Source organism: Xenopus tropicalis, chromosome 8 (assembly GCF_000004195.4).
Source record: "Xenopus tropicalis strain Nigerian chromosome 8, UCB_Xtro_10.0, whole genome shotgun sequence".
Classification (NCBI taxonomy): Eukaryota; Metazoa; Chordata; class Amphibia; order Anura; family Pipidae; genus Xenopus; species Xenopus tropicalis.
The window spans coordinates 88,333,530-88,357,300 of NC_030684.2; the positions used below are offsets into that span (position 1 = coordinate 88,333,530).

A 23,771-nucleotide genomic window follows, 5' to 3' on the forward strand; every position below is an offset into this window, starting at 1 on the left:
TTCCTCTTTGGCTACCACTGCTTCCAGGCATCAGTCCACTGAGCCTGGAGCACTAAGGCCCCAGTAGCATTTCATCTGATAAGTTGGGGACAGGGCGCCGTGGCTCCTGAGGAAGCGTGCCGTGAGCACGCGAAACGCGTTGGGCATTTTGTTGTGTCGTATATACTGCTTCACACTGACTAAGGATACACTGCAATCAATAACTGATTTCTCTACATGCTCTTATTTCAATCAAATCTGGTGAGCATTTACTTTGGACACATCGTGTGGGTGTGATACACTGCATTGAGCTGATGTATAAGCACTTTTGATTGTTCGATTCACCTAATATATTTGCACATTTTGCACTAAATTAGAACGCTAAAAATCTTTTAGCGTTTTAGCCACAAAGAAAGTTCTGTATGTATTGCACTAGTTTTGCTTTTGTTTTTCTCTAATTCCATGCGCTTCCATCAACACGATTACACACTTCTGCATGCTGGTCTACTTAACATCTGAGTGCGTGTGTTTGTATGTGTGTGCGTGTCTGTATATGTGTGTGTGTGTCTGTATCGGTGTCTGTATGTGTGTGTGTCTATGTATGTGTGTGTGTGTCTGTATGTGTGTGTGTTTGTGTGTGTGTATGTGTGTCTGTATGTATGTGTGTGTGTTTGTGTGTGTGTATGTGTGTCTGTATGTATGTGTGTGTGTGTGGGTCTGTATGTGTGTGTGTCTGTATGTGTGGGTCTGTATGTGTGTGTTTGTATGTGTGTGCATGTCTGTATATGTGTGTGTGTCTGTATGGGTGTCTGTATGTGTGTGTGTCTGTATGTGTGTGTTTGTGTGTGTATGTGTGTCTCTATGTGTGTGTTTGTATGTGTGAGCGTGTGTCTGTATGTGTGTGTTTGTGTGTGTGTGGGTCTGTATGTGTGTGTGTCTGTATGTGTGTGTGCGTGTCTGTATATGTGTGTGTGTGTCTGAATGGGTGTCTGTATGTGTGTGTGTCTGTATGTGTGTGTGTGTCTGTGTGTGTATGTGTGTGTGTGTCTGTGAGCGTGTGTCTGTATGTGTTTGTGTGTATGTCTGTATGTGTGTGTGTCTGTCTGTGTCTATATGTGTGTGAATGTGGTTGCGTAAAATCTGTCTAAGAGATCATCAATATAAAGCAGGCTAGCGGTGCAAGGAGATCCACCCAGGAAATGGCTATATATCACCCACCAGTGCCACCCATAGCAGGACAAAAGTGAAGCAGCCACAAAAATTCACTGCAGAAAAAAAAAGTTGTGCACAGACAAAAAAAAATGTTTCTGTGTTTCACAAATTGTTGCCTGTTTCACAAAATTTTGCTTATGATACAGATTTGCTTATCACCTACAGGACAATGCAAAAATAGTGAGCCATATTATTGTGACAAGCAAAAGGCACATACGGTGTCACTAGAAGTACAGGCAGAAGTAAATGCTTTGTATATGCATGAGAAACAAATCAGTAGTTCTAAAACATACACTTTTTTCTTTGAAAAAAGTAACAGACACAATTTGAAGATGCCAGTTTATTTAGAAAGAAACATCTTTTTGAAACTATTTCTTAGGGTTCATAACTCTTCCCATGAAAAGGTTGGCTCTTAGCGTTGGTTCATAAATCATCAGCACAAAGGGTCTGTTAAATGTGATGAGAAGCGGTGCCATATTGGGCATAATTTCCATGACTGTAGCTCCTGCAGCTTCTGTTCCTGTTTCATCAATGCTTACTAGAGCCTTCTGCACTGCCTAGGGGAGGAGGAAAGTCAGTGAACCAGTAACAATATTTGCAGTAATATTAAATATTTCCTACCCCCATGGGATAGTTTGTTCTGTGCATATGCAATTTTTTTTTTTGTTGAATTGGTGCCGACCCACTTTTTCCAAATGTACAGAGCACTGCTTTCAGACCAGATTCTAGAGTAGGTAGAGGGACAGTTACACAGGATACGGCTTGACAAGTGATAGCCGTAGCAACCAAGTCCAGTTATCCATACCCGTTGGGTCATTGTTTTCATTTTCTAACTTGTAATAAGCTTATTAGAACAAACTGCTGTTGGTAACTGGTAAATGCAATAGTGCCATCTAGCGCCAATGTTAGTATATCAGCCCTTATATCTGAAACCCTCTTATGAGCTAGTGATGTTTCTGACCTATTAATGCACAATAAATGAGGATTTGAACACAAGTTTTCTGCCCTAGGAATAAAAAAAAGATTCTCATGTCACCTTATAGCAGGATCACCTTTCTATAGGAGTACTGGTCACTTTGTGCAATGGTAGCCTGCTGACTGTATGCCCCCACCCAATGCACTGTAACTATATCCCAGAACAAGTATCTTAATCATTTCTTTATTTCAAAATCATAAAATGGGTAACATATGAATTGTGAGTGGCTCTATGATTTGCTGTCAACATTTTCCATAGGGTAGGGATAGACAGTGGTGGGCACATTGTAACCTATCATAGTATAATCTTAATAAGATAAGCATTTTTCATTGTACTCTCTTATAAACTTTGGAGCTTACCCCAGCAGCTAAAAAAACCATTGCTCTGTGAGGCTACAATTTTGTTGTTATTGTTACTTTTTATTACTTATCTTTTTTATTCAGACCCTCTCGTATTTATCTTCCAGTCTCTCATTTACACTGCTGCCTGGTTGCTAGGGTAAACTGGGCCCTAGCAACTATACAGCTGCTAAATTTCACACTGAAGAGCTGCTGCACGGAATTAAATAATTTTAAAAAACAAAACAAAAAAAAAAAGCAAACATTTTAAAAAGAAAACAAATTGCAAATAGTCTTACAATATGAATGCCTACACCATACAAAAAGTTATTTAAAAGATGAGCCACCCCTTTAAAGCAGTTAGTGTTGCTATGGAGGTAACTCCTCCACAATGCCCACACCATTACCTCTCTGCTCTTGGGGAACATGAAGGCAAACTATTAATTCAAGCATGTGGCACATATCACTTTGGGAAGCATTTCGGCACAACCCTTTCCAAGCTGCATATGAATGGCTCCAAGCTGAGAGAGTGGGAATAAAGGGGCAGTATACCCCTTGTTTGACATGAGTGCAATGAACAGGGCTTGTGCTGAATCATGTTTTTTGACTATTATTTTAATGACAAAAAAATGGATGTTTTTTGTTATTTCTTAAGTTAAACAGGGCAGCTGGGGGATTGAAGTTACTCCAAGTTTGGTCATTGTAAGATTGATAATTAGAATACACTGGGTGTCGAACCCATTATCCGGAAACTCGTTATCCAGAAAGTTCCGAATTACGGAATGGCCATCTCCCATTGACTCCATTTTAAGGAAATAATTCAAATTTTTTTATTTTTCTCAGTAATAATAAAACAGTACCATGTGCTTGATGCTAACTAAGATATAATTAATACGTATTGGTGGCAAAATATATATACTGGGTTTATTTAATGTTTAAATTATTTTTATCAGACTTAAGGTATGGATCTTTCCAAATTATTGAAAGATCCCCTATCTGGAAAACCCCAGCATTCTGGATAACAGGTCCCATACCTGTATACAACTCTACTTTCCCACCTTTGTTGTGATAGTTTTGCCTTACAGATAAGCAGTAGTCCATTATGCAGGGGGATTATCTATGCACCGGTAATCTAATTATTTAGCTCGCAGGGACCAAACATAGCTTCATATTCCCTGTTTGCCCTGTTAAAGGAACAGTAACACCAAAAAATGAAAGTGTATAAAAGTAACTAAAATATAATGTGCTGCTGCCCTGCACTGGTAAAAGTTGTATGTTTACTTCAGAAAGTCTACTATAATTTATATAAATAAGCTGCTATGTAGCCATGGGGGCAGCCATTCAAAGGAGAAAAGGCACAGGCACATAGCAGATAACAGATAAAACACTATTGTATTCTACAGAGCTTATCAGTTATCTGCTATGTAACCTGTGCCTTTTCTCCTTTTTTTCAGCTTGAATGGCTGCCCCCGGGGCTACACAGCAGCTTATTATATAAATTATAGTAGTGTTACTGTAGCAAACACACCAGTTTTACCAGTGCAGGGCAACAGTGCATTATATTTTTATTACTTTAAAGCTCTTTCATTTTTTGGTGTTACTGTTCCTTTAAGATCAAGAAATAACAAAAACCACAGTGGTTTTCACTATAAAAACAATAAGGAAAAAGTATGTTCAGCACAAGCTGGAAAGTGTGTATACTGTCCCTTTAAGTTGCCTGGGAAATATTATGAGATATTTTATATAAACAAACTAACAATAACAGGGTTCAAATGTCATGATTACATAGCTTCCAATGTGAGAATACCTACAGCAGTCTACCTAAACCAATAATACCTTGATTTTGTTATATATATATATAAAAAAACTTCCAAGTAAATGCCGGCACTCATGTATAGATAAGTTGCTGGGTGCAGGTCCAAATAATGTTGAAGGTGCTTGAGAGAGGGTCAGCACTCACAGGACTTATATAAACAAATTATTTTTATTAAAGAGGAGACAAACGTTTCGGCTAGCACTCTAGCCTTTATCAAAGTGGTGAATACAACAAACACAGTGTCTAAAAAGCACAAAGTGGCGAGAAAAAGTGGAGATGACGTCATCATACGTCGCCAGAGACAGAATACCAGAGATAAATCAATAAAAAACTAAAAACATGCAATAAAAACAAAAAACACAAGAGAAATAATAAGTACAAGCAAGTAATCAAAAGGTCTAAGTAGCAGCTTAAACAGAAACAAAAGATGCTTTTTCCACTTTTTCCCGCCACTTTGTGCTTTTTAGACACTGTGGGCCTGATTCACTAAAGTGCGATAAAAATTATTGCACGCTTTTTTGCGTTGAAAAACGCAAAATAATTTGCGCGCGATTCACCATAGTATTATCGCGTGCGAAAGATCGCCATTTTCGCATGGGTTATTTCTCGCATTAGTTTTACCGCATGCGTTAATTTCCGCGCTGAAAAGAATACGATCGCATGATTCACTATAACTTTTACATAGTTACATAGGGTTGAAAAAAGACCAGTGTCCATCAAGTTCAACCCATCCAAGTAAACCCAGCACACAACCTATACTAACCAATCTATACACTCACATACATAAACTATATATACAACCACTAGTACTAACTGTAGATATTAGTATTAGTATCACAATAGCCTTGGATATTCTGATTGATCAAGAACTCATCCAGGCCCCTCTTAAAGGCATTAACAGAATCTGCCATTACCACATCACTAGGAAGGGCATTCCCCAACCTCACTGCCCTCACCGTGAAAAACCACCTACGCTGCTTCAAATGGAAGCTCTGTTCCTCTAATCTAAAGGGGTGACCTCTGGTGCGTTGATTGTTTTTATGGGAAAAAAGAACATCCCCCAACTGCCTATAATCCCCTATAAACAGTCTCTCGGCACCATGCCAGACCTCAATGAATCCTGAAAAATTAAGTGAAGAGGTTTGGCAATCACAGCGCTCAGCTCATTTAATACCCTGGGATGAATCCCATCCGGCCCTGGATCTTTGTTTACCTTTACATGTTCAAGTCTCTTTTGAATTTCCTCCCGAGTGACCCATGCGTCAGTAGCTAAATTACTAGAACTGGGCATATTACAAGGGAAGCCTTCATTATCTGGCTCCTCAGATGTATAGACAGATGAAAAATAAGAGTTAAAAATTTCAGCTTTTTCCCCGTTCTCATCAACCAACTTACCCCCCCGTGATAATAAAGTTCCCACCCCTTCTTGCTTCATTTTTTTACTATTCACATAATTAAAAAATAATTTTGGATTCTTTTTACTCCTAGCTGCAATATCCCTTTCCATTTCTATTTTAGCTTGGTTGATAGCTTTTTTGCATGCTTTATTTGCTTCCTTGTACCTGATGAAAGTTTCTGCTGTCCCAGCTAACTTGAATGCCCTAAAAGCACGTTTTTTCTTACCAACCTCGACAATAACACTTTTATTCAGCCATAAAGGTTTTGCTTTGCGATGCCTCTCCTTGCTTACAAGGGGAATATACTGTTGTGTATACCTACAAATCAATGTTTTAAAGACGTTCCATTTTCCTTCTGTGTCTAACCCCATGAAAAGCCTTTCCCAGTTGACACATTGCAGAGATGCCCTTATACTGGCAAAGTCTGCACGTCTAAAATTGAGTGTTTTAGTTACTCCCTTATAGAGCTGTCTCTGTAGCATTATCTCAAAGGAGACCATGTTGTGATCACTGTTCCCCAAATGCTCACCCACACAAATGTTAGAGATGATTTCATTATTATTAGATAACACCAGGTCCAAAATAGAGTCATTCCTAGTAGGTTCTTGAACCGCCTGAAATAAAAAGTTGTCATTTAGCATATTTACAAACCTACTAGCTTTTTCTGACTTAGCCACCCCATTACTCCAGTCAATGTCCGGATAATTAAAGTCCCCCATAATAACAACTTGACCCAGTTTTGAGGCCTCTTCCATTTGCAACAATAGCTGGGCCTCATCCCCCTCATCTATACGGGGTGGTTTATAGCATACACCAATGATCATTTTCTTTGTGACCTTCAGCCCTACTGAAATTTCTACCCAAAGAGATTCGACGTTTTCATTGGTAATGTCTTTATTACATGGCTTTAAATCTGACTTTACGTAAAGACAAACCCCTCCACCCTTTTTAATCTCTCTGTCCCTCCTAAAAAGTGTATAACCATTTCAATTCGCAGCCCAGTCGCATTTATCATCCCACCAGGTCTCAGTGATACCTATTAAATCATAATTCGCATTCGGCTATGCGAAAATTAACACCTACTACAGGCAGGCGAAAAATTATACAAAAGTACAGTAAATGATTTTTTGCAATAAAATATGGACTTACAGTGTTATTTATTCAAGTATGTGTTTCCCCTAGAGTGACGCAGCCACCAGTTTGCAGCGAAATGTTCATTTTTAATACAGTAATTTTCTGCAAGTATTGGCGTGTATGGCTAACATGGCGTGAGTTCATTTGCGCGACTATTTAAATTTGGCTACAAGTGATGAAATGCTTCGCAGGCATGGATTCGCAGCGAATTTTTGGACGTGCGTTGAATTTTTTTGCGGCTGATTTTTTCATGCGTTTCGCAAAACAATCCGCCAATGGCAAAACGCATGAAAAAATTTGCCACGCAAAAATTCACCGCACATACAAAAATTTATACAAGCATCAAAAAATAATAGTCACAGCAACAATTTTTTTGCCCGCACAACATTTATGCCGTTTCGTGGATCTTTCGAAAGATTTGCTAATTTTTCACTAAAGATAACCAGAACACATTTGCTCATCACTAGTGGCTACTATTTATAAGCATCTACTATTTATATGATACCATTTATATGCTACCATTTATATGTGGCTAATATTTATATACACCATTTATATGCGGCGACAATTTTTATACACTATTTCTATGCTACCATTCATATGCGGCGATTATTTGCGTAATTTAGTGCATGTATGCTAATAGTGAATCGTGCGAAAAATCGCCAAAATTAAGACGCGGTAAAAGTTTTAGCGCACAATAAAAATAGTGCACGTTTTATCGCACTTTAGTGAATCAGGCCCTGTGTTTGTTGTATTCACCACTTTGATAAAGGCTAGAGTGCTAGCCGAAACATTAGTCTCCTCTTTAATAAAAATAATTTGTTTATATAAGTCCTGTGAGTGCTGACCCTCTCTCAAGCACTATATAAATATATATATATATATATAGAAGTCCAAGCAACAGGCACTCACGTCTGATGGAATCACAGATCGCCTGGGTGCAGTATTAGAGTTGTAGTTTAGAGAGCAAAATTGGAAGAATGCCGCACTCACAGGGCTTAGTGTAGAAAAATAGGTTTTTGTTTGAATAAACTACTCTAACGTTTCGGCTGGAACCTCAGCCTTTTTCAAAGTGAAAAAGGCTGAGGTTCCAGCCGAAACGTTAGGTTTTTGTTTGAATAAACACTAAGCCCTGTGAGTGCGGCATTCTTCCAATTTTGCTCTATATATATATATATATATATGAGATATTCATTGGTTTATTAAACTCTCACCTTAGACACCTTCAGTGGTGTTACTTCTACAATTCCAGAAAGATCTGAATTATCAGGAAATACATCAGTCACACCCAGTTTACTGAGTTCTTTTACAAGGTCAGTTGTTGCAGAAATTGAGAGTTTTGGGAGGGTAAGTTGTACAAACCTGTGGGGAATAGAGGATAGCAAATAAATATTAAAAAAAGCATTATATGAATATACAGCATATAGGGAATAATGTACCCCATGTTGTTATATATGAATCTATTATCAGTCACTGTGCAATTCCATGAGCATATATATGCACAAGATCATGTTACTCCAAGGAGACTTCTAATTTCCTCATTGTACACACATTGTAATGAATTATGTTGTTTAAGTCACTAAGCACAGATTATCACTAATTGCATCTCTAAACTTTTTGCAGGTTATTCATGGATCTTCATAACCAAAAATTGTGATTTACAAATCTACGGTTAGAAATTTGCTATTAGACTGTATGCATATTGTATAAAGCTTTACAAATGAAGATATTCATAGATCTTGTTTGTAACAGATATATAACTAGACAGACAGAGATAGATGATAGATAGATAGATAGATAGATAGATAGATAGATAGATGATAGATAGATAGATAGATAGATAGATAGATGATAGATAGACAGATAGATAGATGATAGATAGATAGATGATAGATAGACAGATAGATAGATAGATAGATGATAGATAGACAGATAGATAGATGATAGATAGATAGATAGATGATAGATAGACAGATAGATAGATGATAGATAGATAGATAGATAGATAGATAGATAGATAGATGATAGACAGATAGATAGATGATAGATAGACAGATAGATGATAGATAGATAGATGATAGATAGATAGATAGATAGATAGATGATAGATAGACAGATAGATAGATAGATAGATAGATAGATAGATAGATAGATGATAGATAGATAGATAGATAGATAGATAGATAGATAGATTAGAGTATATCTGGCATTTCTTACTGCTTTCTAAATAATTTTTTCCATGATTTTACTACTGCCTTTTCTAGAGCTTCTTCAACTTGTCTCAGCTTTCCTTCATCTGGCAAAATAAAGAGTGCTGTTGCATTCCCTTTGTATGGGATTTGTACCACAGTGCAGCCAAGCTTTTCATCAAATGCCACATTGTACATGCCATTTCTGTGCATCATTGGGACTGTTACGTTTGTGTTCTCATCCACATGGAAGATTCCATCCTTTGTCCATTCCTTTTCAAAATGTTTCTCCCATTCTCCTTATTAGGTAGAAATAAATTTTGAATTTATTAGAATTATCTAATTAAATTGGTCCATTCCAATGAAACAGTTTTTTTAATGTTGTACCTGAACTTAGTAGGAAAAATAGAATGCTCGAATTCCTAAACACTCTCTTTACTGGCACAGTGGAAGATACATTAGGAACGCTAGGGTTTTAGGCCCTCTGTTATTTGTTATAGATGCTTTATTAAAATCTTATTATTGCTAAAAGGCTTTGAAGCATGAGCTAAAATAATATTGGTGTAACTTTTCAGTCTAAGGCATAGGGAGGGCTGCTAGAGAATAGTGCCTAAGACTCAATAGTGCTACAGATAAAACACTATGGTGGGAACCCAAATAACATTTCTACAAACCATCTCCCAGAAATCACCAGTTTACAGCAGCTAGAAAAGCTTTACAAAATTATTTACAAAATTGATAATGTTCCATTTATTTGTGGTCATTTCACGTTACTTACCATAGAAATAAATGTAGTTAATAAGAACTAGAATAGTTTTCTCGTCTACACTGCTGAGCAAGTCAGTAATTTTTCCCTTGGTTTTATTCTCTGCGTAAGTGTTAATCTGCTTTGTTGCTTCCTCTGTATTATGGAAATCAGTAGAAAATGTTTCTGCTTTATAAAACTGTTTGGAATCCTCTACAAATTTCTGGATGAGTTTGAGGTCTTTGTCTATAAAGAGGGCATTTCCACTGTTCAGCTGCACTTTACTGTTTGGGTCATTCAGCATGTGAAGGAGATGCTGGAAACCTTTATGCATCTCCTCCTCTGTTAGTTCAGATCGGTTAAAGCTCAGTCCTTCTATTATCTGGTTTAAAGTATTGGATCTGGCACCAAGGGAGAGCATAGCAAAGACAGTGGAAATACTCGCTGGGGATATAAATATGTTTTCTGTTGGATGGTCTGCAGCAATTTGTCTGTAAAGGCTAAAACCAAAGTTAGCATTATATGGTGCTATTTTAAGGCAAGGCATAGATTCATCATGATGGTGATCTCCGTGGCTATCGTCTGTATGTGTTTTATCAGAATGGTGATGGACGTTTCCATGATCTCCATGTTCTTTGTGATCACTGTCATGATGTTTCTCATGGTCACCAAAGACCACAGCACACAGCAAAGATATGCTCACAAACAAAAAGTAGGCCCTCATTATGAAAATAAGCCTGCAAAACAAGTGGAAGAGATATTTTATGTAAGCACTTTACTTACTGGTACTAGCATTAAATAAAAGATGGAAATGCAGTTAACGAAATGCATTAATTTTATGTAGTTAGCAAGAGAAGCTTCATTTTATAAAGTGGATTTGGTTGCGGAAACAATTAAACAGACATACATTTGGTTAATGTCCTTATGCTAGATTATATATCATTGTACAAAATATTCTCTTTAATATAAGAGCAAGTTCTCTTATAACAGATTACAAGTAGCATTGTTATAAGAGATTTTAATAAAAAGGGCTACAAGCAGGGTCGGACTGGGGGGTGAAGGCCCACCGGGGCCCGTGCCCATAGCCCGCCCATATGGCCCACGCCCATAGCCTCTCCATCCTGGAGGGGCCCCCCTAACCACCCACGCAGGGCCCTCTACCCGATGTCCTTCCCCGAGCGTGTAAATTTAATGCGTCGGTGCAGGAGCAGTCAGGCAGGAGGTGCTCTGCAAGGGTCGGGTCTGGGCCGCCGGGGCCCACCGGGATTCGGCGGCCCAGTCCGACCCTGGCTACAAGTCAAACAATTATGTTTAATACATTAATAAATTGAACACTTCAACTACTGACTAATGAATAGAGAAAGTAAAAATTGCAGTTAATGTCTGCCTAGCAATTACAGGGAACAGAGACATTGTAGAACACTGTAAAACCTAATGGCCTCTTTGAGTTTGCCTAAGTGACAGATAACCTGACTTATTGAAGCTGGGGGGTACACTGCAGTAAGCAACTGAAAGTAAGCTTGTGAAATTCATGTACTTACTGGTTATACCCTGAGGACCCCTATTCTATCCTAAGGCCATGCTGTCTTTTATAGGAGAAGATTTTCACAGTATTATGAAAGATCAGACACTTCTAAACATTAACCAGATAACATTTTTATTTATCTTTTGAGGTAAAAAAGTTTAACGAATGTTGAAATCATAAAGTCCAGCATTTATTATATGTAGTATTATTTGGCTGGGTCAGAAGCAGTGCCTCGGCTCTTTTTGCTCTTTGCACATATTTACTTGGTTCTGGTTTTCTGACCTGTCAAATAGACTGGAGTTGAAGGTAAAAGTTGGCAGAGACCTAACCTGTGGGTGTTACATCAATTACCTTAGAAGCCCTAAATCCAATACTTGTGCTTTTTGACTCAGCTACTTATGTGCATTAACTCCATTTGGACATTTATTAATGGTACATGTATCCAGTTTCCAATTATATGCTCATATACATTTTCAAGAGTGACATAAAAAAACTGATGAGATTCAAATGGTATCAGTTAATAGTTTCATTGAAAAACAAATATTTAGGGTGTAGTGTCATTGTTAAGCCATAGTAACAACAGGCGGAGGGGAAATTGCTAAAGTCATACTAGGGTCAAACCCTTTAGGCTTGCTAGGGTCCAGGGCCGGAACTAGGGGTAGGCAGAAGAGGCAGCTGCCTAGGGTACAACGATTGGGGGGTGCCAGGCAGGAGTTTCTTCTGCCTACCCCTAGTCCTCTCTCTTTAGTCATATAGCCTCCCCCCCTTCGTGACTGCACATGCGCACAAAATCACATGCGCGAGGTGGGGGGGGGGGGGAGCGTTAGGTGCAGGGGCGAAGTGACCAACCGGGTTGCCTAGGGTGCCTGGTCGTTTTGACTCTCCGCTGCTAGGGTCACACCAAATCCTCAATGAACAGTACCAGTCAGGAGAATGCCTGAAAAGTACTGTGCCTGGCTGGCGCTAGCAACTGTTGCTCCCCTTTTGCAGTAGCCAGATCCAACTTAACAAGCCAGGATCCAACTGTTTCCTCCCTTTTAGAAGACATTACAGGTAGTTATTTAACCTTCAACACTTGGAATCCCTTTCTTAAGCACCTTCCAGTGCTTACGGATAATATTAGCCACCTGTGGACTGACCGCACTGTGGAAACAAAAGGGAAACAATTCATTGCTCTGTAACAAAAATCTTTTCTCTGTGATTGTGTTCAGTGTCGGACTGGCTCACCAGGATACCAGGAAAACTCCCGGTGGGCCCAGGTGCCAGTGGGCCCTTTTGCTCTGGGCCATTTAGCCTGCTTCATAGTCATTCCCTATTTCTGAATGGGAAAAAAGAGGAGAAATAGATGGAAAAAAGAGGAGAAATAGATTGAAGAATAGATGCTAGTGTGTAAATAAAAGAGACTAGGAGAATAAAAAGGTTGCATGAGGAAAGAAGGAAAAATAGTTTGGAAAGCGGGCCTAGGGTCTAAGGTTTTCTGCTGGGCCCCTGGGTTCTTAGTCCAACACTGATTGTGTTATTTCAGATCTTTGTTCCTGCAACAATTTTTTTGGATATCCTCTCCTATTAATAGCTTTTATTGGCTTATTCTCATTGGTATTTGCAAACTGTAATTTCAACTTAATGCTAGGGGACACACAGAGGAGGGTTCCCAAAAAATATTTGCTGGTAAGAGTCCTGGAGCTATGAATGTATGGCGCTGGGAGAAAAATAGCACCCCTTAGGATCCATCCAGAGAGAATTTGTGTCAGTTCTGCTGTGCTCTGAACCCTGCATCTGATAAAAAAAATCAGGCACATTTGATGCACAAGTGCAGAGGTTATGGCAAAGCTAAAGGCTAATATGACTGGGTAAACAGACATGCTGAATAAACATGGAGAAAAATGGACAATGGCAACAAGTTTATGTGGGTGAAACCAAGGGACCATCAGGGGGTAGGTGGAAAATCCCCAAGCTCTTTCCCTCTGTGTCTTTTCCTTAATTGAACTGCTGTCACGTCTCTTAAAACATAGGCACAGTACCGTTAATTGCAATCATGTTGTTCCTTAATGCTGCCTGCCCAGTCTTATTCTATACTGCTGCCCTGTTGGACCTTGAGTTTGAAGTGCCTTAAAGGACAAGGAAAGGCTAAGTCACTTGGGGGTGCCAAAATGTTAGGCACCCCCAAGTGACTTTAATCGCTTACCTTGTAGCCCGGGCTGGTGCCCCTGTTAGGAGAAAACCGCACCAGCCCGGGGTACCTGTATCGAGCGCTTCCTCCTTCATTTTGCTGGGACTACACGACAGGCGCATGCCCAGTAGAGTGAAAAGCCGACTTCTCTGTTAAAGTTCGGCTTTTCAGGAAGGAGGAAGCGCTGCAGCTACCCCGGGCTGGTGCTGTTCTCTCCGAACAGGGGCACCAGCCCGGGGTAAAAGGTAAGCGATTAAAGTCACTTGGGGGGGGGGGGCTAACATTTTGGCACCCCCAAGTGACTTTGCCTTTCTTTCCCCTTTAAAGGAGAACCAAAGCTTAACTTAAAAATAGGGCATACATTTTGCACATTATGTTTTTGGATTGTGTATCAGCCCAAGGCAACCGCAGGGAAGATCTGCGCCTCCAAAGATGCCCCCACTAGTTTCCCATCTTCTTGGGGCATGCAAGGTATATGCAACAAAGTACTAAACATGACTGCTGTAGTATAGCTACCATTCCTTTGCCCCAAACATTATGGTGCTGTGTAGGAGGACTGTGTATAAAAAGTGTAATTTCTACATGGTGAAATTTGTGCAAATAACAGAGGGGTAAATCAAAGTGTCTTGTCACTGTAAAATGGGACATTTCTAGCCATTTTTATTTTTAGGGTTTAATTCTCCTTTAAAGCTGTAAAAACAGAAATATGTTTTAATGTTGTTGAACAGTTTGAACCGTTTGTTGTGATTGGTTGGATAGCTGGCCATGTTCTGGAAGGGTCCTTCGATCTGTAGGGGCTTGTATCGAACTCAAAAGCCCAAACTAGTATAGATGCTACAGGAGCCCATGAAGACCACCAAAATACATATAATCATCCTGAGCACTGCATAATAATTTCAGACTTAAGTCTGCTGCATATCTGGGAAAATGCAAGTCAGAGTATTAAGGGCATTTTGGCCTCCCCTGTTCTCTCTGAGATGGCCACCACAGCCATTATGTGCACCATAACTCTTAATCCTATTCGGCTCAGAAGAGCAGAACATATCCTGAAATGCATTACAGGTTCCAAAATTATTTTTAAAATCTCCTTATTTACAAGTATATTGACATGCTAAAACTGCTGTACTTATAGACAGAACTGCTCTGAATGGAGCCCGTATTTTGGTTTGTATTGGTATTGTCATCCCTTCATATACGCATTATATTATTGCTTCAGGCCAGCTTGGGAGAGCAAACACTAGTGTGTCAGTACACGGACATCCTAATTTTTAAAGAAGAGGGGCACCTAAAAGACTTTCTATTTTTCCTTGCCATTTAATAGAGACTAATATTGGGTGTTGAAATTTGAATAACTCAAAGATCTTTTTTTAAAGTATGTTCTTTAACATTTATTAACAGTTTTTTTTCAAAATTTGTGTATGTAATAAGGTGAATAGTCACCATTTTTTATATATTAAATAATAGATGTTAGATTAGTTTGTTTTCTCGTTGTTATTTCATGAGATATATTTGTGTATTTAGACATAGGTTTCCTTTACAAATAAGCCTTTCCTTTCTACCCTGTCATGGAGAGGGAAGGATTATTTGTACAGTGACTGGGACTCAATTATAAAGGTACTCCTCTAATCCAATCAGCACCTAAGGACATAGTGGAATGCTTTGTTTATGCCAAAAGTTTATTAACTGTACTTAATTTATTTTAAGGGGCAAAAACTTTCTTTTAAGTCCTTAACACTACTATTTGTCAGCAGTGAGTATTTTACTGCTCTCAAAGGATTTGTTTCTGTATATGTTTTTTCCCAAATAACAACATTATTTAATTACATGAAGTACAACTCTTTTTCTGCAAGCTCTACATTAACAGCACCCACAGTTATGGAAATGGTGCTTGCATGGTTTTGGCAAGTAACTAATTTAATACAAAACATCTCTACATGAGGAAAGTTTATACTGCAAGTGCAGGGAAATTAGATGAGTTCCCTAAGGCTCTGCTATCTTGAACCCATAAATAACCAGATTGTGGCATAAGATTTAAGTCTTTATTTCCAAATTGTATGATGTATTATTAAATTATGTATAGTGCAACACTTTTTTACTTACACACTCTACTGTAATTGCACCTCCTGTTACTGAAATGGTGGAATGTTTGGTGAACTTTGCAAAGTTTGGTGTAAAACAGCTCAAAGAGCCGCCAATACCTTTACACCTAGTGATCAAACTAAGTCCAGGAAAACTTTATTGTGTTAATATAATTCTTTTAGTTATTAACTCCTTCCCACTGGAACATTTTCACTGACACCTATGCCCTCATCTCTTCATAAACAAGTTTAAGTATTATAAATATGCAACACTTAGAAGTAACTCCTTTAGGAGATGTGTGGAGAATTTGCATCTAATTAGATTCCCTAGTAAGCATGGTCCTACAAGTTTACTCTTTCTCTCTAAGATTTGTAAGGATGATAGGCATATCGACGACATATGTTATTTTATTACACAAACAATGACATGTAAACTAATTTTTGGGGTTTACTACTTTTGCAACAAAGAGGATGCTTTTTGGAATAGGATCATAAATAATTACAACGAAGGCCCGATTAAACAAGATGTGTGGTGGGATCATCATTGGCATAATCTCAAAAGCAGTAGCTGCTGCTGCCTCCGTTCCTGTCTCATCAACGCTCAAACCAGCCTTATGAACTGCCTGTGGGAAGGAATTCAAAGGATAGAATGTTTGTATTCATTTTTGTTTGATTACATTTTGTAATTTATTATATTAGATTGTATTTTTAAAAATAAGATGATATTTGGCAAATGTAAATTGTAGATGTATACACATGTTGCTAAATGCCAAACAGGAATATCACAGCCTAAGATGAAGCAGCTCAGGACCAGAAAGCGATATTCCATACTAATAACACCCAGGTGACAAAGCTATCCATACCATAATACAAGAATTTTGGGTGAAACAAGGTAGGGTACACTTCAAAACATGATAAAAGAAGGCAACACTGGGAAAGACACAATGTTTTGAGACAGATCCCTTCCTCAGGTGTGGTAGAGCCTAAATATAGTCTTGCACCCTTCTTTACAGTTTTGACTTCTATTGTCATGTTTTGAAGTTTTGTCTGAATATGGTAAATCTAGCCATGGCATGAAAACAATATTTGCACTAAGAAAAAAGAGGTTGGGCACATTTGCATCTATTTAATACAAGGGAGAGTATACCCTAGATCTAGAGATAGGGCTATAACAAGTCTCAAAGAGTACATTTAATACTGAGTTGTACAATTTGCAGTATTCCAGCTTGCATAGAACTGGAATGACCAATGTATGCAACATTACTTAGAGGCCTTTAGGGTGAATATGCCTTATTCAAAAAGAGTTTTTTGACCACATGATCATTTAATTTTCTCCAAATAAAATTTCACACTTAGGAAAGATTTTTGGTCTTACTTACTAATATAGAAGCTCAATAACACCAAAGCATTTACAAGGAATATTCAATTCGATTTTTTCAGTATACTGCATGAGTAACTGCACTGTTGTATAGTATAATATGTGTCAGTAATTCAGTCTCTTTTACTGGTGAACATACAAGTTTACAAAAAAGGACAATAATAAACTATATTTGTTAAATCTTAGAATGTGTAGTATTACACTGTAGTGCTAAGCTTAGCATGCCTATACAAATATTAATAAAAACTAATTTTAAATCTATTTGGACGCTTTGCAGATTTCAGTTTTCCTATTTGGTCACCAAGATGTATGTATGTATGTATGTATATCTTTATTTATAAAGCGCTACTTATGTACGCAGCGCTGTACAGTAGAATTCATTAATACAGACAGGGGGTTAAAGATACAAATTGTTTCCAAACAACCATCAAATATGGATTTACAAAGTAAAATATGTAAAGTGCAGCATAGGGCTAGGTTCCTTACCCCTTGTCAAAAATGTGCCCCTGTCATGTGTGCTATGTATTATTACTTATTTTGTGGACATTTTAGGTTTTAGGTGCAGTTTTGTGCACAGGATTTGTTCCACTCAGTTAGCCAAGTGATAAGTCTCTGTCTCTCCCTATCTTGTTACCTTCCTATTGTTCTACTGCTGGGGGGAAAGGGAGGGGGTGATAGCACTCCAAACTGCAGTGCAGCAGTAAAGAGAGACTGAAGTTTATCAGAGTACAATTCACATGGCTGTGGGCACCTGGGAAAGTTAGGTAATGGCTAACCCCCATGTCAAATTAGAATAAATTAGATAAAAAAATGTAAAAAAAACCTGTACATTATTTATCTAATTTATTCAGTCACCAATCGATGGTTTTAAAGAGAAATTGTGAGAATACAAAACTATAGCACTTGCACTGTTGAATTGAATTGTTTTTTAGAAAAAGGCTTTTTTAAGTGACAGTATTGAAAAAGCTAGTACTTTCAAATATTTGCACTTTTCTTATTTATTTATCTTTTAACACAAATCACTTTATTGAATCAATTAATGAACTCCTGATTGGTATATTGATCTGAATTAAACAGTGGGAAGCTATTGTAAAAAGTGTTTAATTAAGGGGTTATCTTTTTCTTTTTCATCTAATATTAAAATTTAGCTGTGACATTTCAGATAGGGCAAAAACCTACTGATGACTGTGCATGACTATTCCTGTGCTATCCAAAGGAAATTTGCAGTCTAAGATGAAAAGTTTCTGTCCTTGAACTTTCTCCTGTTAAATCTAACAACTACAATATGTTTACTTTCAGTAAAATCTATAATATACCAACATTTTACCTTCAATGATACTAATATATGTATTTGCTTATTATATTTAATTTCTCACCTTAGACACCTTGAGTGGGGTTCCTTCCACAATCCCAGAGAGATCAGCGTTTTGTGAAAAAACATCAGTCACTCCAAATTTCTTAAGCTCCTCGATAAGATCAAGTGTTGCCATAATTGAAAATTTGGGGATAGTTAACTCTATAGATCTGTGTGGAGAAGGGTGAAAAACAGAGAGAGGATGCAATTAATGTTATTAAGAATACATTATTATGATTTTCCAGTGCCTTTTTTTTAAATTCCATTTTTAGCAAGAATCACTAGATTTATTGATGAAACAGCATCCTTCAAAAGGCAAGGAACATGCAGCAATTCTTTGTACAAAGATTTTTGCAGATCCCATGTTTTTTACACATTCAGGGCTTTATAACCCAATTCTTTGGGCTAATAACCCAATTAATACACCAGGGAATCATTTTTGTATATCAATACATGGTGAATATTCCACTCTTACTATTAGCTTAACTTTCTAATATGCCTGTACTGCAGAAAAAAATTAGATTGAACCTAAGCTAATTGTGATCTTGAACAAATCAAAGACATTTATGGGCTTATTTATTAATTTTTCTGTCTGTGAATTCAAGTTAATCTAAACTACCAGCAGCTAGAGCGTCAGCACAGAAGTTACTGAGACCAAGCTAAAATGGCAACATCTATCTTAAATAAACAGGAGGACCTTCTAGGTCTGTTTACTCAGGTATGGTAGTGCTTCCTGCAGAATAAATATAGAATTCTAGGTGGCACTGTTGTGGCTAATCTATTGACAATAAACTGACAAAATAGGTTTCCTTCTCTTTTAAAGGAATAAAGGAGATTACATTTTTGCCTAACTAACTACATTACAAATAATTTTTTATTTTGTTCAGTCTATCTATTTTACCCAGTTTTATTTTTACACTGAACTGTTCCATACTTGCCTTTTGATGGGGGTATAAATCAAATACTATAAATAATATATGGAATAATAACTGTGCAGTAATATGTACACATCTGATTTAAGTATTAGAAGCAGTAATTCCTTACTGATATCTAAATTGTTTTTTCCAGGACATTATTGTTGACTTTTCTAGAGCTTCTTCCACTTGTCTCAGCTTTCCTTCATCTGGCAAAATAAAGAGTGCTGTTGCATTCCCTTTGTATGGGATTTGTACCACAGTGCAGCCAAGCTTTTCATCAAATGCCACATTGTACATGCCATTTCTGCGCATCATTGGGACTGTCACATTTGTGTTCTCGTCCACATGGAAGATTCCATCCTGTGTAAACTTTTCTTCAAAAGGCTTTTCCCATTTTCCTTAAAACATATGGACACAGATTTTAACAATCAAGCAGAAACTGATCTATGAGAGGATTCAACATACTGCATAATTCTGTGGAGGGATTTCCTTCACAAACTGTTTCACAACCCAAATAACTGAACCCCCAAATTATCAAAGGGGCATATCTAAGAATGGCACCTTCCTGCAAATGGAACTCAAAACAGACCATTTAAAGGAAACTATTGCAAACATAAAAATGTATAATAAGCTTCATCTCACTAAATTAGAGCTCAAAATTACCAAAAATAGTGTCTCTTTAAATGGAGGATTTGTGTCTGAGTCGTTATTTTAGTTTGTTTCCTAATTCATTTCCAGATATTGTTCCCCATTCCCTCTGGTCCTGGACTAATAATTACATATTTGCTGGTGCCCAACACCTGTGTTAAGACAGGATTAATTTAAAACTGTTAAAGCTCTTAGTCGATAAGTCTATATTAAAACCCAGCATTACATGACACTGAAAGATTATGACATAACCAATATTTAATTCTATTAAATGGTTAATATATATATATAATCGGCAGAAAACCAATTCTCCTCCAGCCAAGACTCCAGTTCCTACAATGCCTTGCATTCCTGTTCAGTGGCCTGATAATTCAGTTGCTTCTGCAAGACCAACCATGCAATATATAGAAAGAGACAACCAGTGCCGGGCCAAGCCAACCGGGCACTCTATAGGCAACCTGGTCGGCTTGGCCTGCCCCAAACCCCCCCCCCCACCGTGCGGGCATGCGCAAACGAGTGCACGATGCACACACACAGGGTGGCGGGTTTGCTGGGGCCGCTGCATTGGGGTGAAAGGGTCCGGAACTAGAGGTAGGTAAAAGAAGAGGTACCTGCCTGGCGCCCCCCCCACCCTAGGTAGGTGCCTCTTCTGCCTACCCCTAGACAGCTACTACTTTTAGTAGAAATTAAACTTAATATAACTGTAAGACAACTGAAAAGGCTTCTGTTTTTGGAATTTATGCAGTTATTAAAAAAGGCAAATTAGCAATTCTGTCACATGGCTTACCTCTGAAGAAAATGTAGTTAATAAGATATAAAACAGCATTTTTATCGACACTGCTGAGCAAATCAACAATTTTGCCGTGAGTTTGCTTCTCCACATAACTGTTAATCTGTTTTTTTGCTTCCTCTGCATTATTGAAGTCAGTAGAAAAAGCTTCTGATTCATAGTACTTTTTAACATCATCTATGAATTGTTGGATGAGCTTCACATTATTGTCTATGAAGAGGGCATTTCCACTGTTCAGCTGCAATTCTCTGTCTGGGTCATTCAGCATGTGAAGGAGATGCTGGAAGCCGTTATGTATCTCCTCCTCTGTTATTTTAGTGTTGTTAAAGTTCAGTCCTTCTATGATCTGGTTTAAAGTGTCAGCTCTGGCACCTAAAGAGAGCATAGCCAAGGCAGTGGAGATACTCACTGGAGAGAAGAAAATGTTTTCCGATGGATGATCTGCTACAACTTGTCTGAAGAGTTTGAAAGCAAATTGGGAATTGGATGGTGCTATTTTGTGGCAAGCCATGTCTTCACCAGCATGATGATGGTGCTTGTGATCGTGATGTTTTCCTTTACCATGGTGATGATGGTCATGGTCATGATCTCCATGGTCATGGCCATTGTGATCATGGTCCTTACCATGTTTGGTCTGACCATCATGGTCAGCCAGGACCCCTGCACAAAGCAGAGCTAGGCTAACAATCAAAAAGGCCCTCATTGTTCTTCCTATCTTTAATCCTGCAACAAAAATAAAAGCAAGTTTTAGATAGGGCCTCACAGAACAAAAATACAAGATGGAAAAATAGATATGTATTACTACATGAATACAGATGGTTCTTGTTTAGGATGTGTGCTCAAAGAAATGAAGAAACAGAATTTTCCGAACAGAAGAGATGCTAAGTTAGCATTAATTCAAGCTCACAGCCATTAATTGTGTGACTATATGTTACTATTATACCTACAAATTTGTGCCAAAGCAATACTTACTTTAAAGGATTGGATCAGGGGTGCATACTAGAAGATGCTGTTTAGAACCAAAGGTATGACTTTTGCTACTTCATACGTGGGGTTTTCCAGAATCTAATCAAAAGTGTATAGGGCACGAACATTATAACCTATTTGTTCACATTTATGGTCTATCTGTAATACTGTGTATAGCAGTAAAGCACACTTAAGGGGTATATTTATTATGCTGTGTAAAAAGTGGAGTGAAACATTACCGGTAATGTTGCCCAGGATAACCAATCAGCAATTGATTTCAACAGTTAGAAAACCAAAGCAAAGCATCTGATTGGCTGCTATGAGCAACATCACCAGTGATGTTTTACTCCACTTTTTACACAGCATGATAAATATACCCCTAGTAAAATATTCTACTATAATATTTCTTTTTTTAAAAATAGAGTTTGTTCTATAAACTGATAGTTTGCCCACTACCTATATTATCAAAGTGCCCATGTCAGGATATATTGTAAAGCAGATACTGTGGATCAGATATCAAAATGACCCTGGGAAACTACATGTTAATGATCCCAGAGCTTGCATTTTGAGACATTCTTTGCTAACCTGCACTGGCTGTTAATATATGTTGTACTTAGCACTGTTAGGATTGTGATAAAACTAGGTGGTAGTTTCGTCCACCAGACATATTAAGCAGGAAAGCAAAAAGGGGACTATAAAAATACTAATAATCCCAGGCTAATTCACAGAGGCCTAATTTAGCCAGACCTTTGCCACAGGCACAACTGAAAACCAGCCTGAATGTACCCAGGTCCTTTGACCCACAGATGGCACTTCACCAGATCTCCCTGAGTTGCCCCAAAAATGTAACAAGTGGTTAGCATATGACCATCTGGTAACCAAAATGTCCACTCACTTACACCCTGAGTCCCATCAGTCTGGGCTCACTGAGCTCCTATAAACCTGTAGGTCTCAGAGGTACCAGGCAGCCTAGGGCCACACTACAAATTAACCTTGTAAGCTAAGTTATTACCAAAACTCCAAAAAGTATAACATTGTAAATACTTATCATCAGCCAGACCAGTAGAGTTATTCACTGGAATTTGGTAGAATTAGTTCACAACACACAATATTTATGAATGGAAATATATACATACATACAGTAAACAGTACAGCAAATAAAAGGTGAAATACGTTGAAAACCTACCACTTATATACCTATTGTAAGAAATACCAAATGGCCTCTGAGCAAGTAGAGATTTAGAAGAATCCTGGTTTTGGTAATCCAGGGAGCCCTTGCACAGTATGTTTCTGGGTTGCTTCCCTTGCATAACTAACTAGGCCGAGGCTGCGCACAGGCTTTCCCCTAAGTAGGAACACCCCCTTCCCAGGGGTGACTGACAAACAACTGAGCCACTCAGATGGGGCCATACTAGGCTATCCAAACAGTTTGGCCTATCAGCCAATCACCTTTGCTGCCTGAGGTAAAGCCTAAACCCACATGGTCCCTAGAGAACAAAGGGGAACATAGGTCCTTCTCTCTTGTGGATACATTATCATATGAACAGTGTCTGGTGGGGGGGATGGGGGAATTGGGAAAGGGAAGAACTGCTTGCAACAAAAAACCATAACACAGCAGTAGGTAGTAGTCCTGCACAGAACCTGCAATATCTGCCCCCCCTCCGAACAAACACTCACAAGGATTATTAAATATAGAAATACAGAACAGCTTACAGGAAGATCTGTCGCCTAAAGGAAAGTTTCTCAACTTGCCTAATGGCAGCAGTGTCCTCTGACAACCCGAGCATACATCAGCATTTGCATTTGTACAAAAAAAGGAAATGTTAGTGATAGGTTGTGGTGCAGTGTACTTACTGGCTGTATCCAGAGGTCTACCCCAGATCAGACTGCACCACAGTTCAGACTTCTCTTTTATAAGTGAATTGCTGAAGATATTGTGAAAGAGCAAACCTACCTCTAAAGATTAACCAAATAACCTTTGAACTGCCTGATGTGAGAAAGAAGACCAGACTAAACTGTCACTTTGTATACATTAAATACATGGGGCACATGTAGCACATATTGTGTTTTGTTGTTTTAAATTATCATACATAATATCGCTTGTGCCGACCAATACTATCTAACTATACTAAAAATGTTTACACAAAATACATTGAAGT

At 38.2% G+C, this 23,771-nt stretch overlaps 2 protein-coding genes across 4 annotated transcripts; both read right to left on the reverse strand.

Moving 5' to 3' along the window:
• Positions 1 to 1,516: 1,516 nt before the first annotated feature.
• LOC100488834 (alpha-1-antitrypsin) lies at positions 1,517 to 11,407 on the reverse strand. Its single transcript, XM_002936069.5, has 5 exons — positions 11,328 to 11,407; positions 9,820 to 10,523; positions 9,070 to 9,340; positions 8,067 to 8,214; positions 1,517 to 1,748 (listed from the first exon to the last, which is right to left on the reverse strand). The coding sequence occupies exons 2-5, from the start codon at positions 10,508 to 10,510 to the stop codon at positions 1,560 to 1,562; spliced, it is 1,299 nt and encodes a 432-aa protein (XP_002936115.2). The 5' UTR covers positions 10,511 to 10,523; positions 11,328 to 11,407; the 3' UTR covers positions 1,517 to 1,559.
• Positions 11,408 to 15,506: 4,099 nt separating this feature from the next.
• On the reverse strand, positions 15,507 to 23,538 carry serpina1 (serpin peptidase inhibitor, clade A (alpha-1 antiproteinase, antitrypsin), member 1). 3 transcript variants are annotated; one of them, XM_002936063.4, is made up of 5 exons: positions 23,467 to 23,538; positions 20,644 to 21,369; positions 19,336 to 19,606; positions 18,314 to 18,461; positions 15,507 to 16,182 (listed from the first exon to the last, which is right to left on the reverse strand). In XM_002936063.4, exons 2-5 carry the CDS (start codon positions 21,347 to 21,349, stop codon positions 15,994 to 15,996), a joined length of 1,314 nt encoding a protein of 437 aa, XP_002936109.1. In that variant the 5' UTR covers positions 21,350 to 21,369; positions 23,467 to 23,538; the 3' UTR covers positions 15,507 to 15,993. The 3 variants fall into 3 exon arrangements, with proteins under 3 accessions (XP_002936109.1, XP_004917137.1, XP_031747286.1); XM_004917080.3 differs by lacking the exon at positions 23,467 to 23,538 and adding an exon at positions 22,799 to 22,937; XM_031891426.1 differs by lacking the exon at positions 23,467 to 23,538 and adding an exon at positions 21,619 to 21,711.
• Between the last annotated feature and the right edge of the window lie 233 nt (positions 23,539 to 23,771).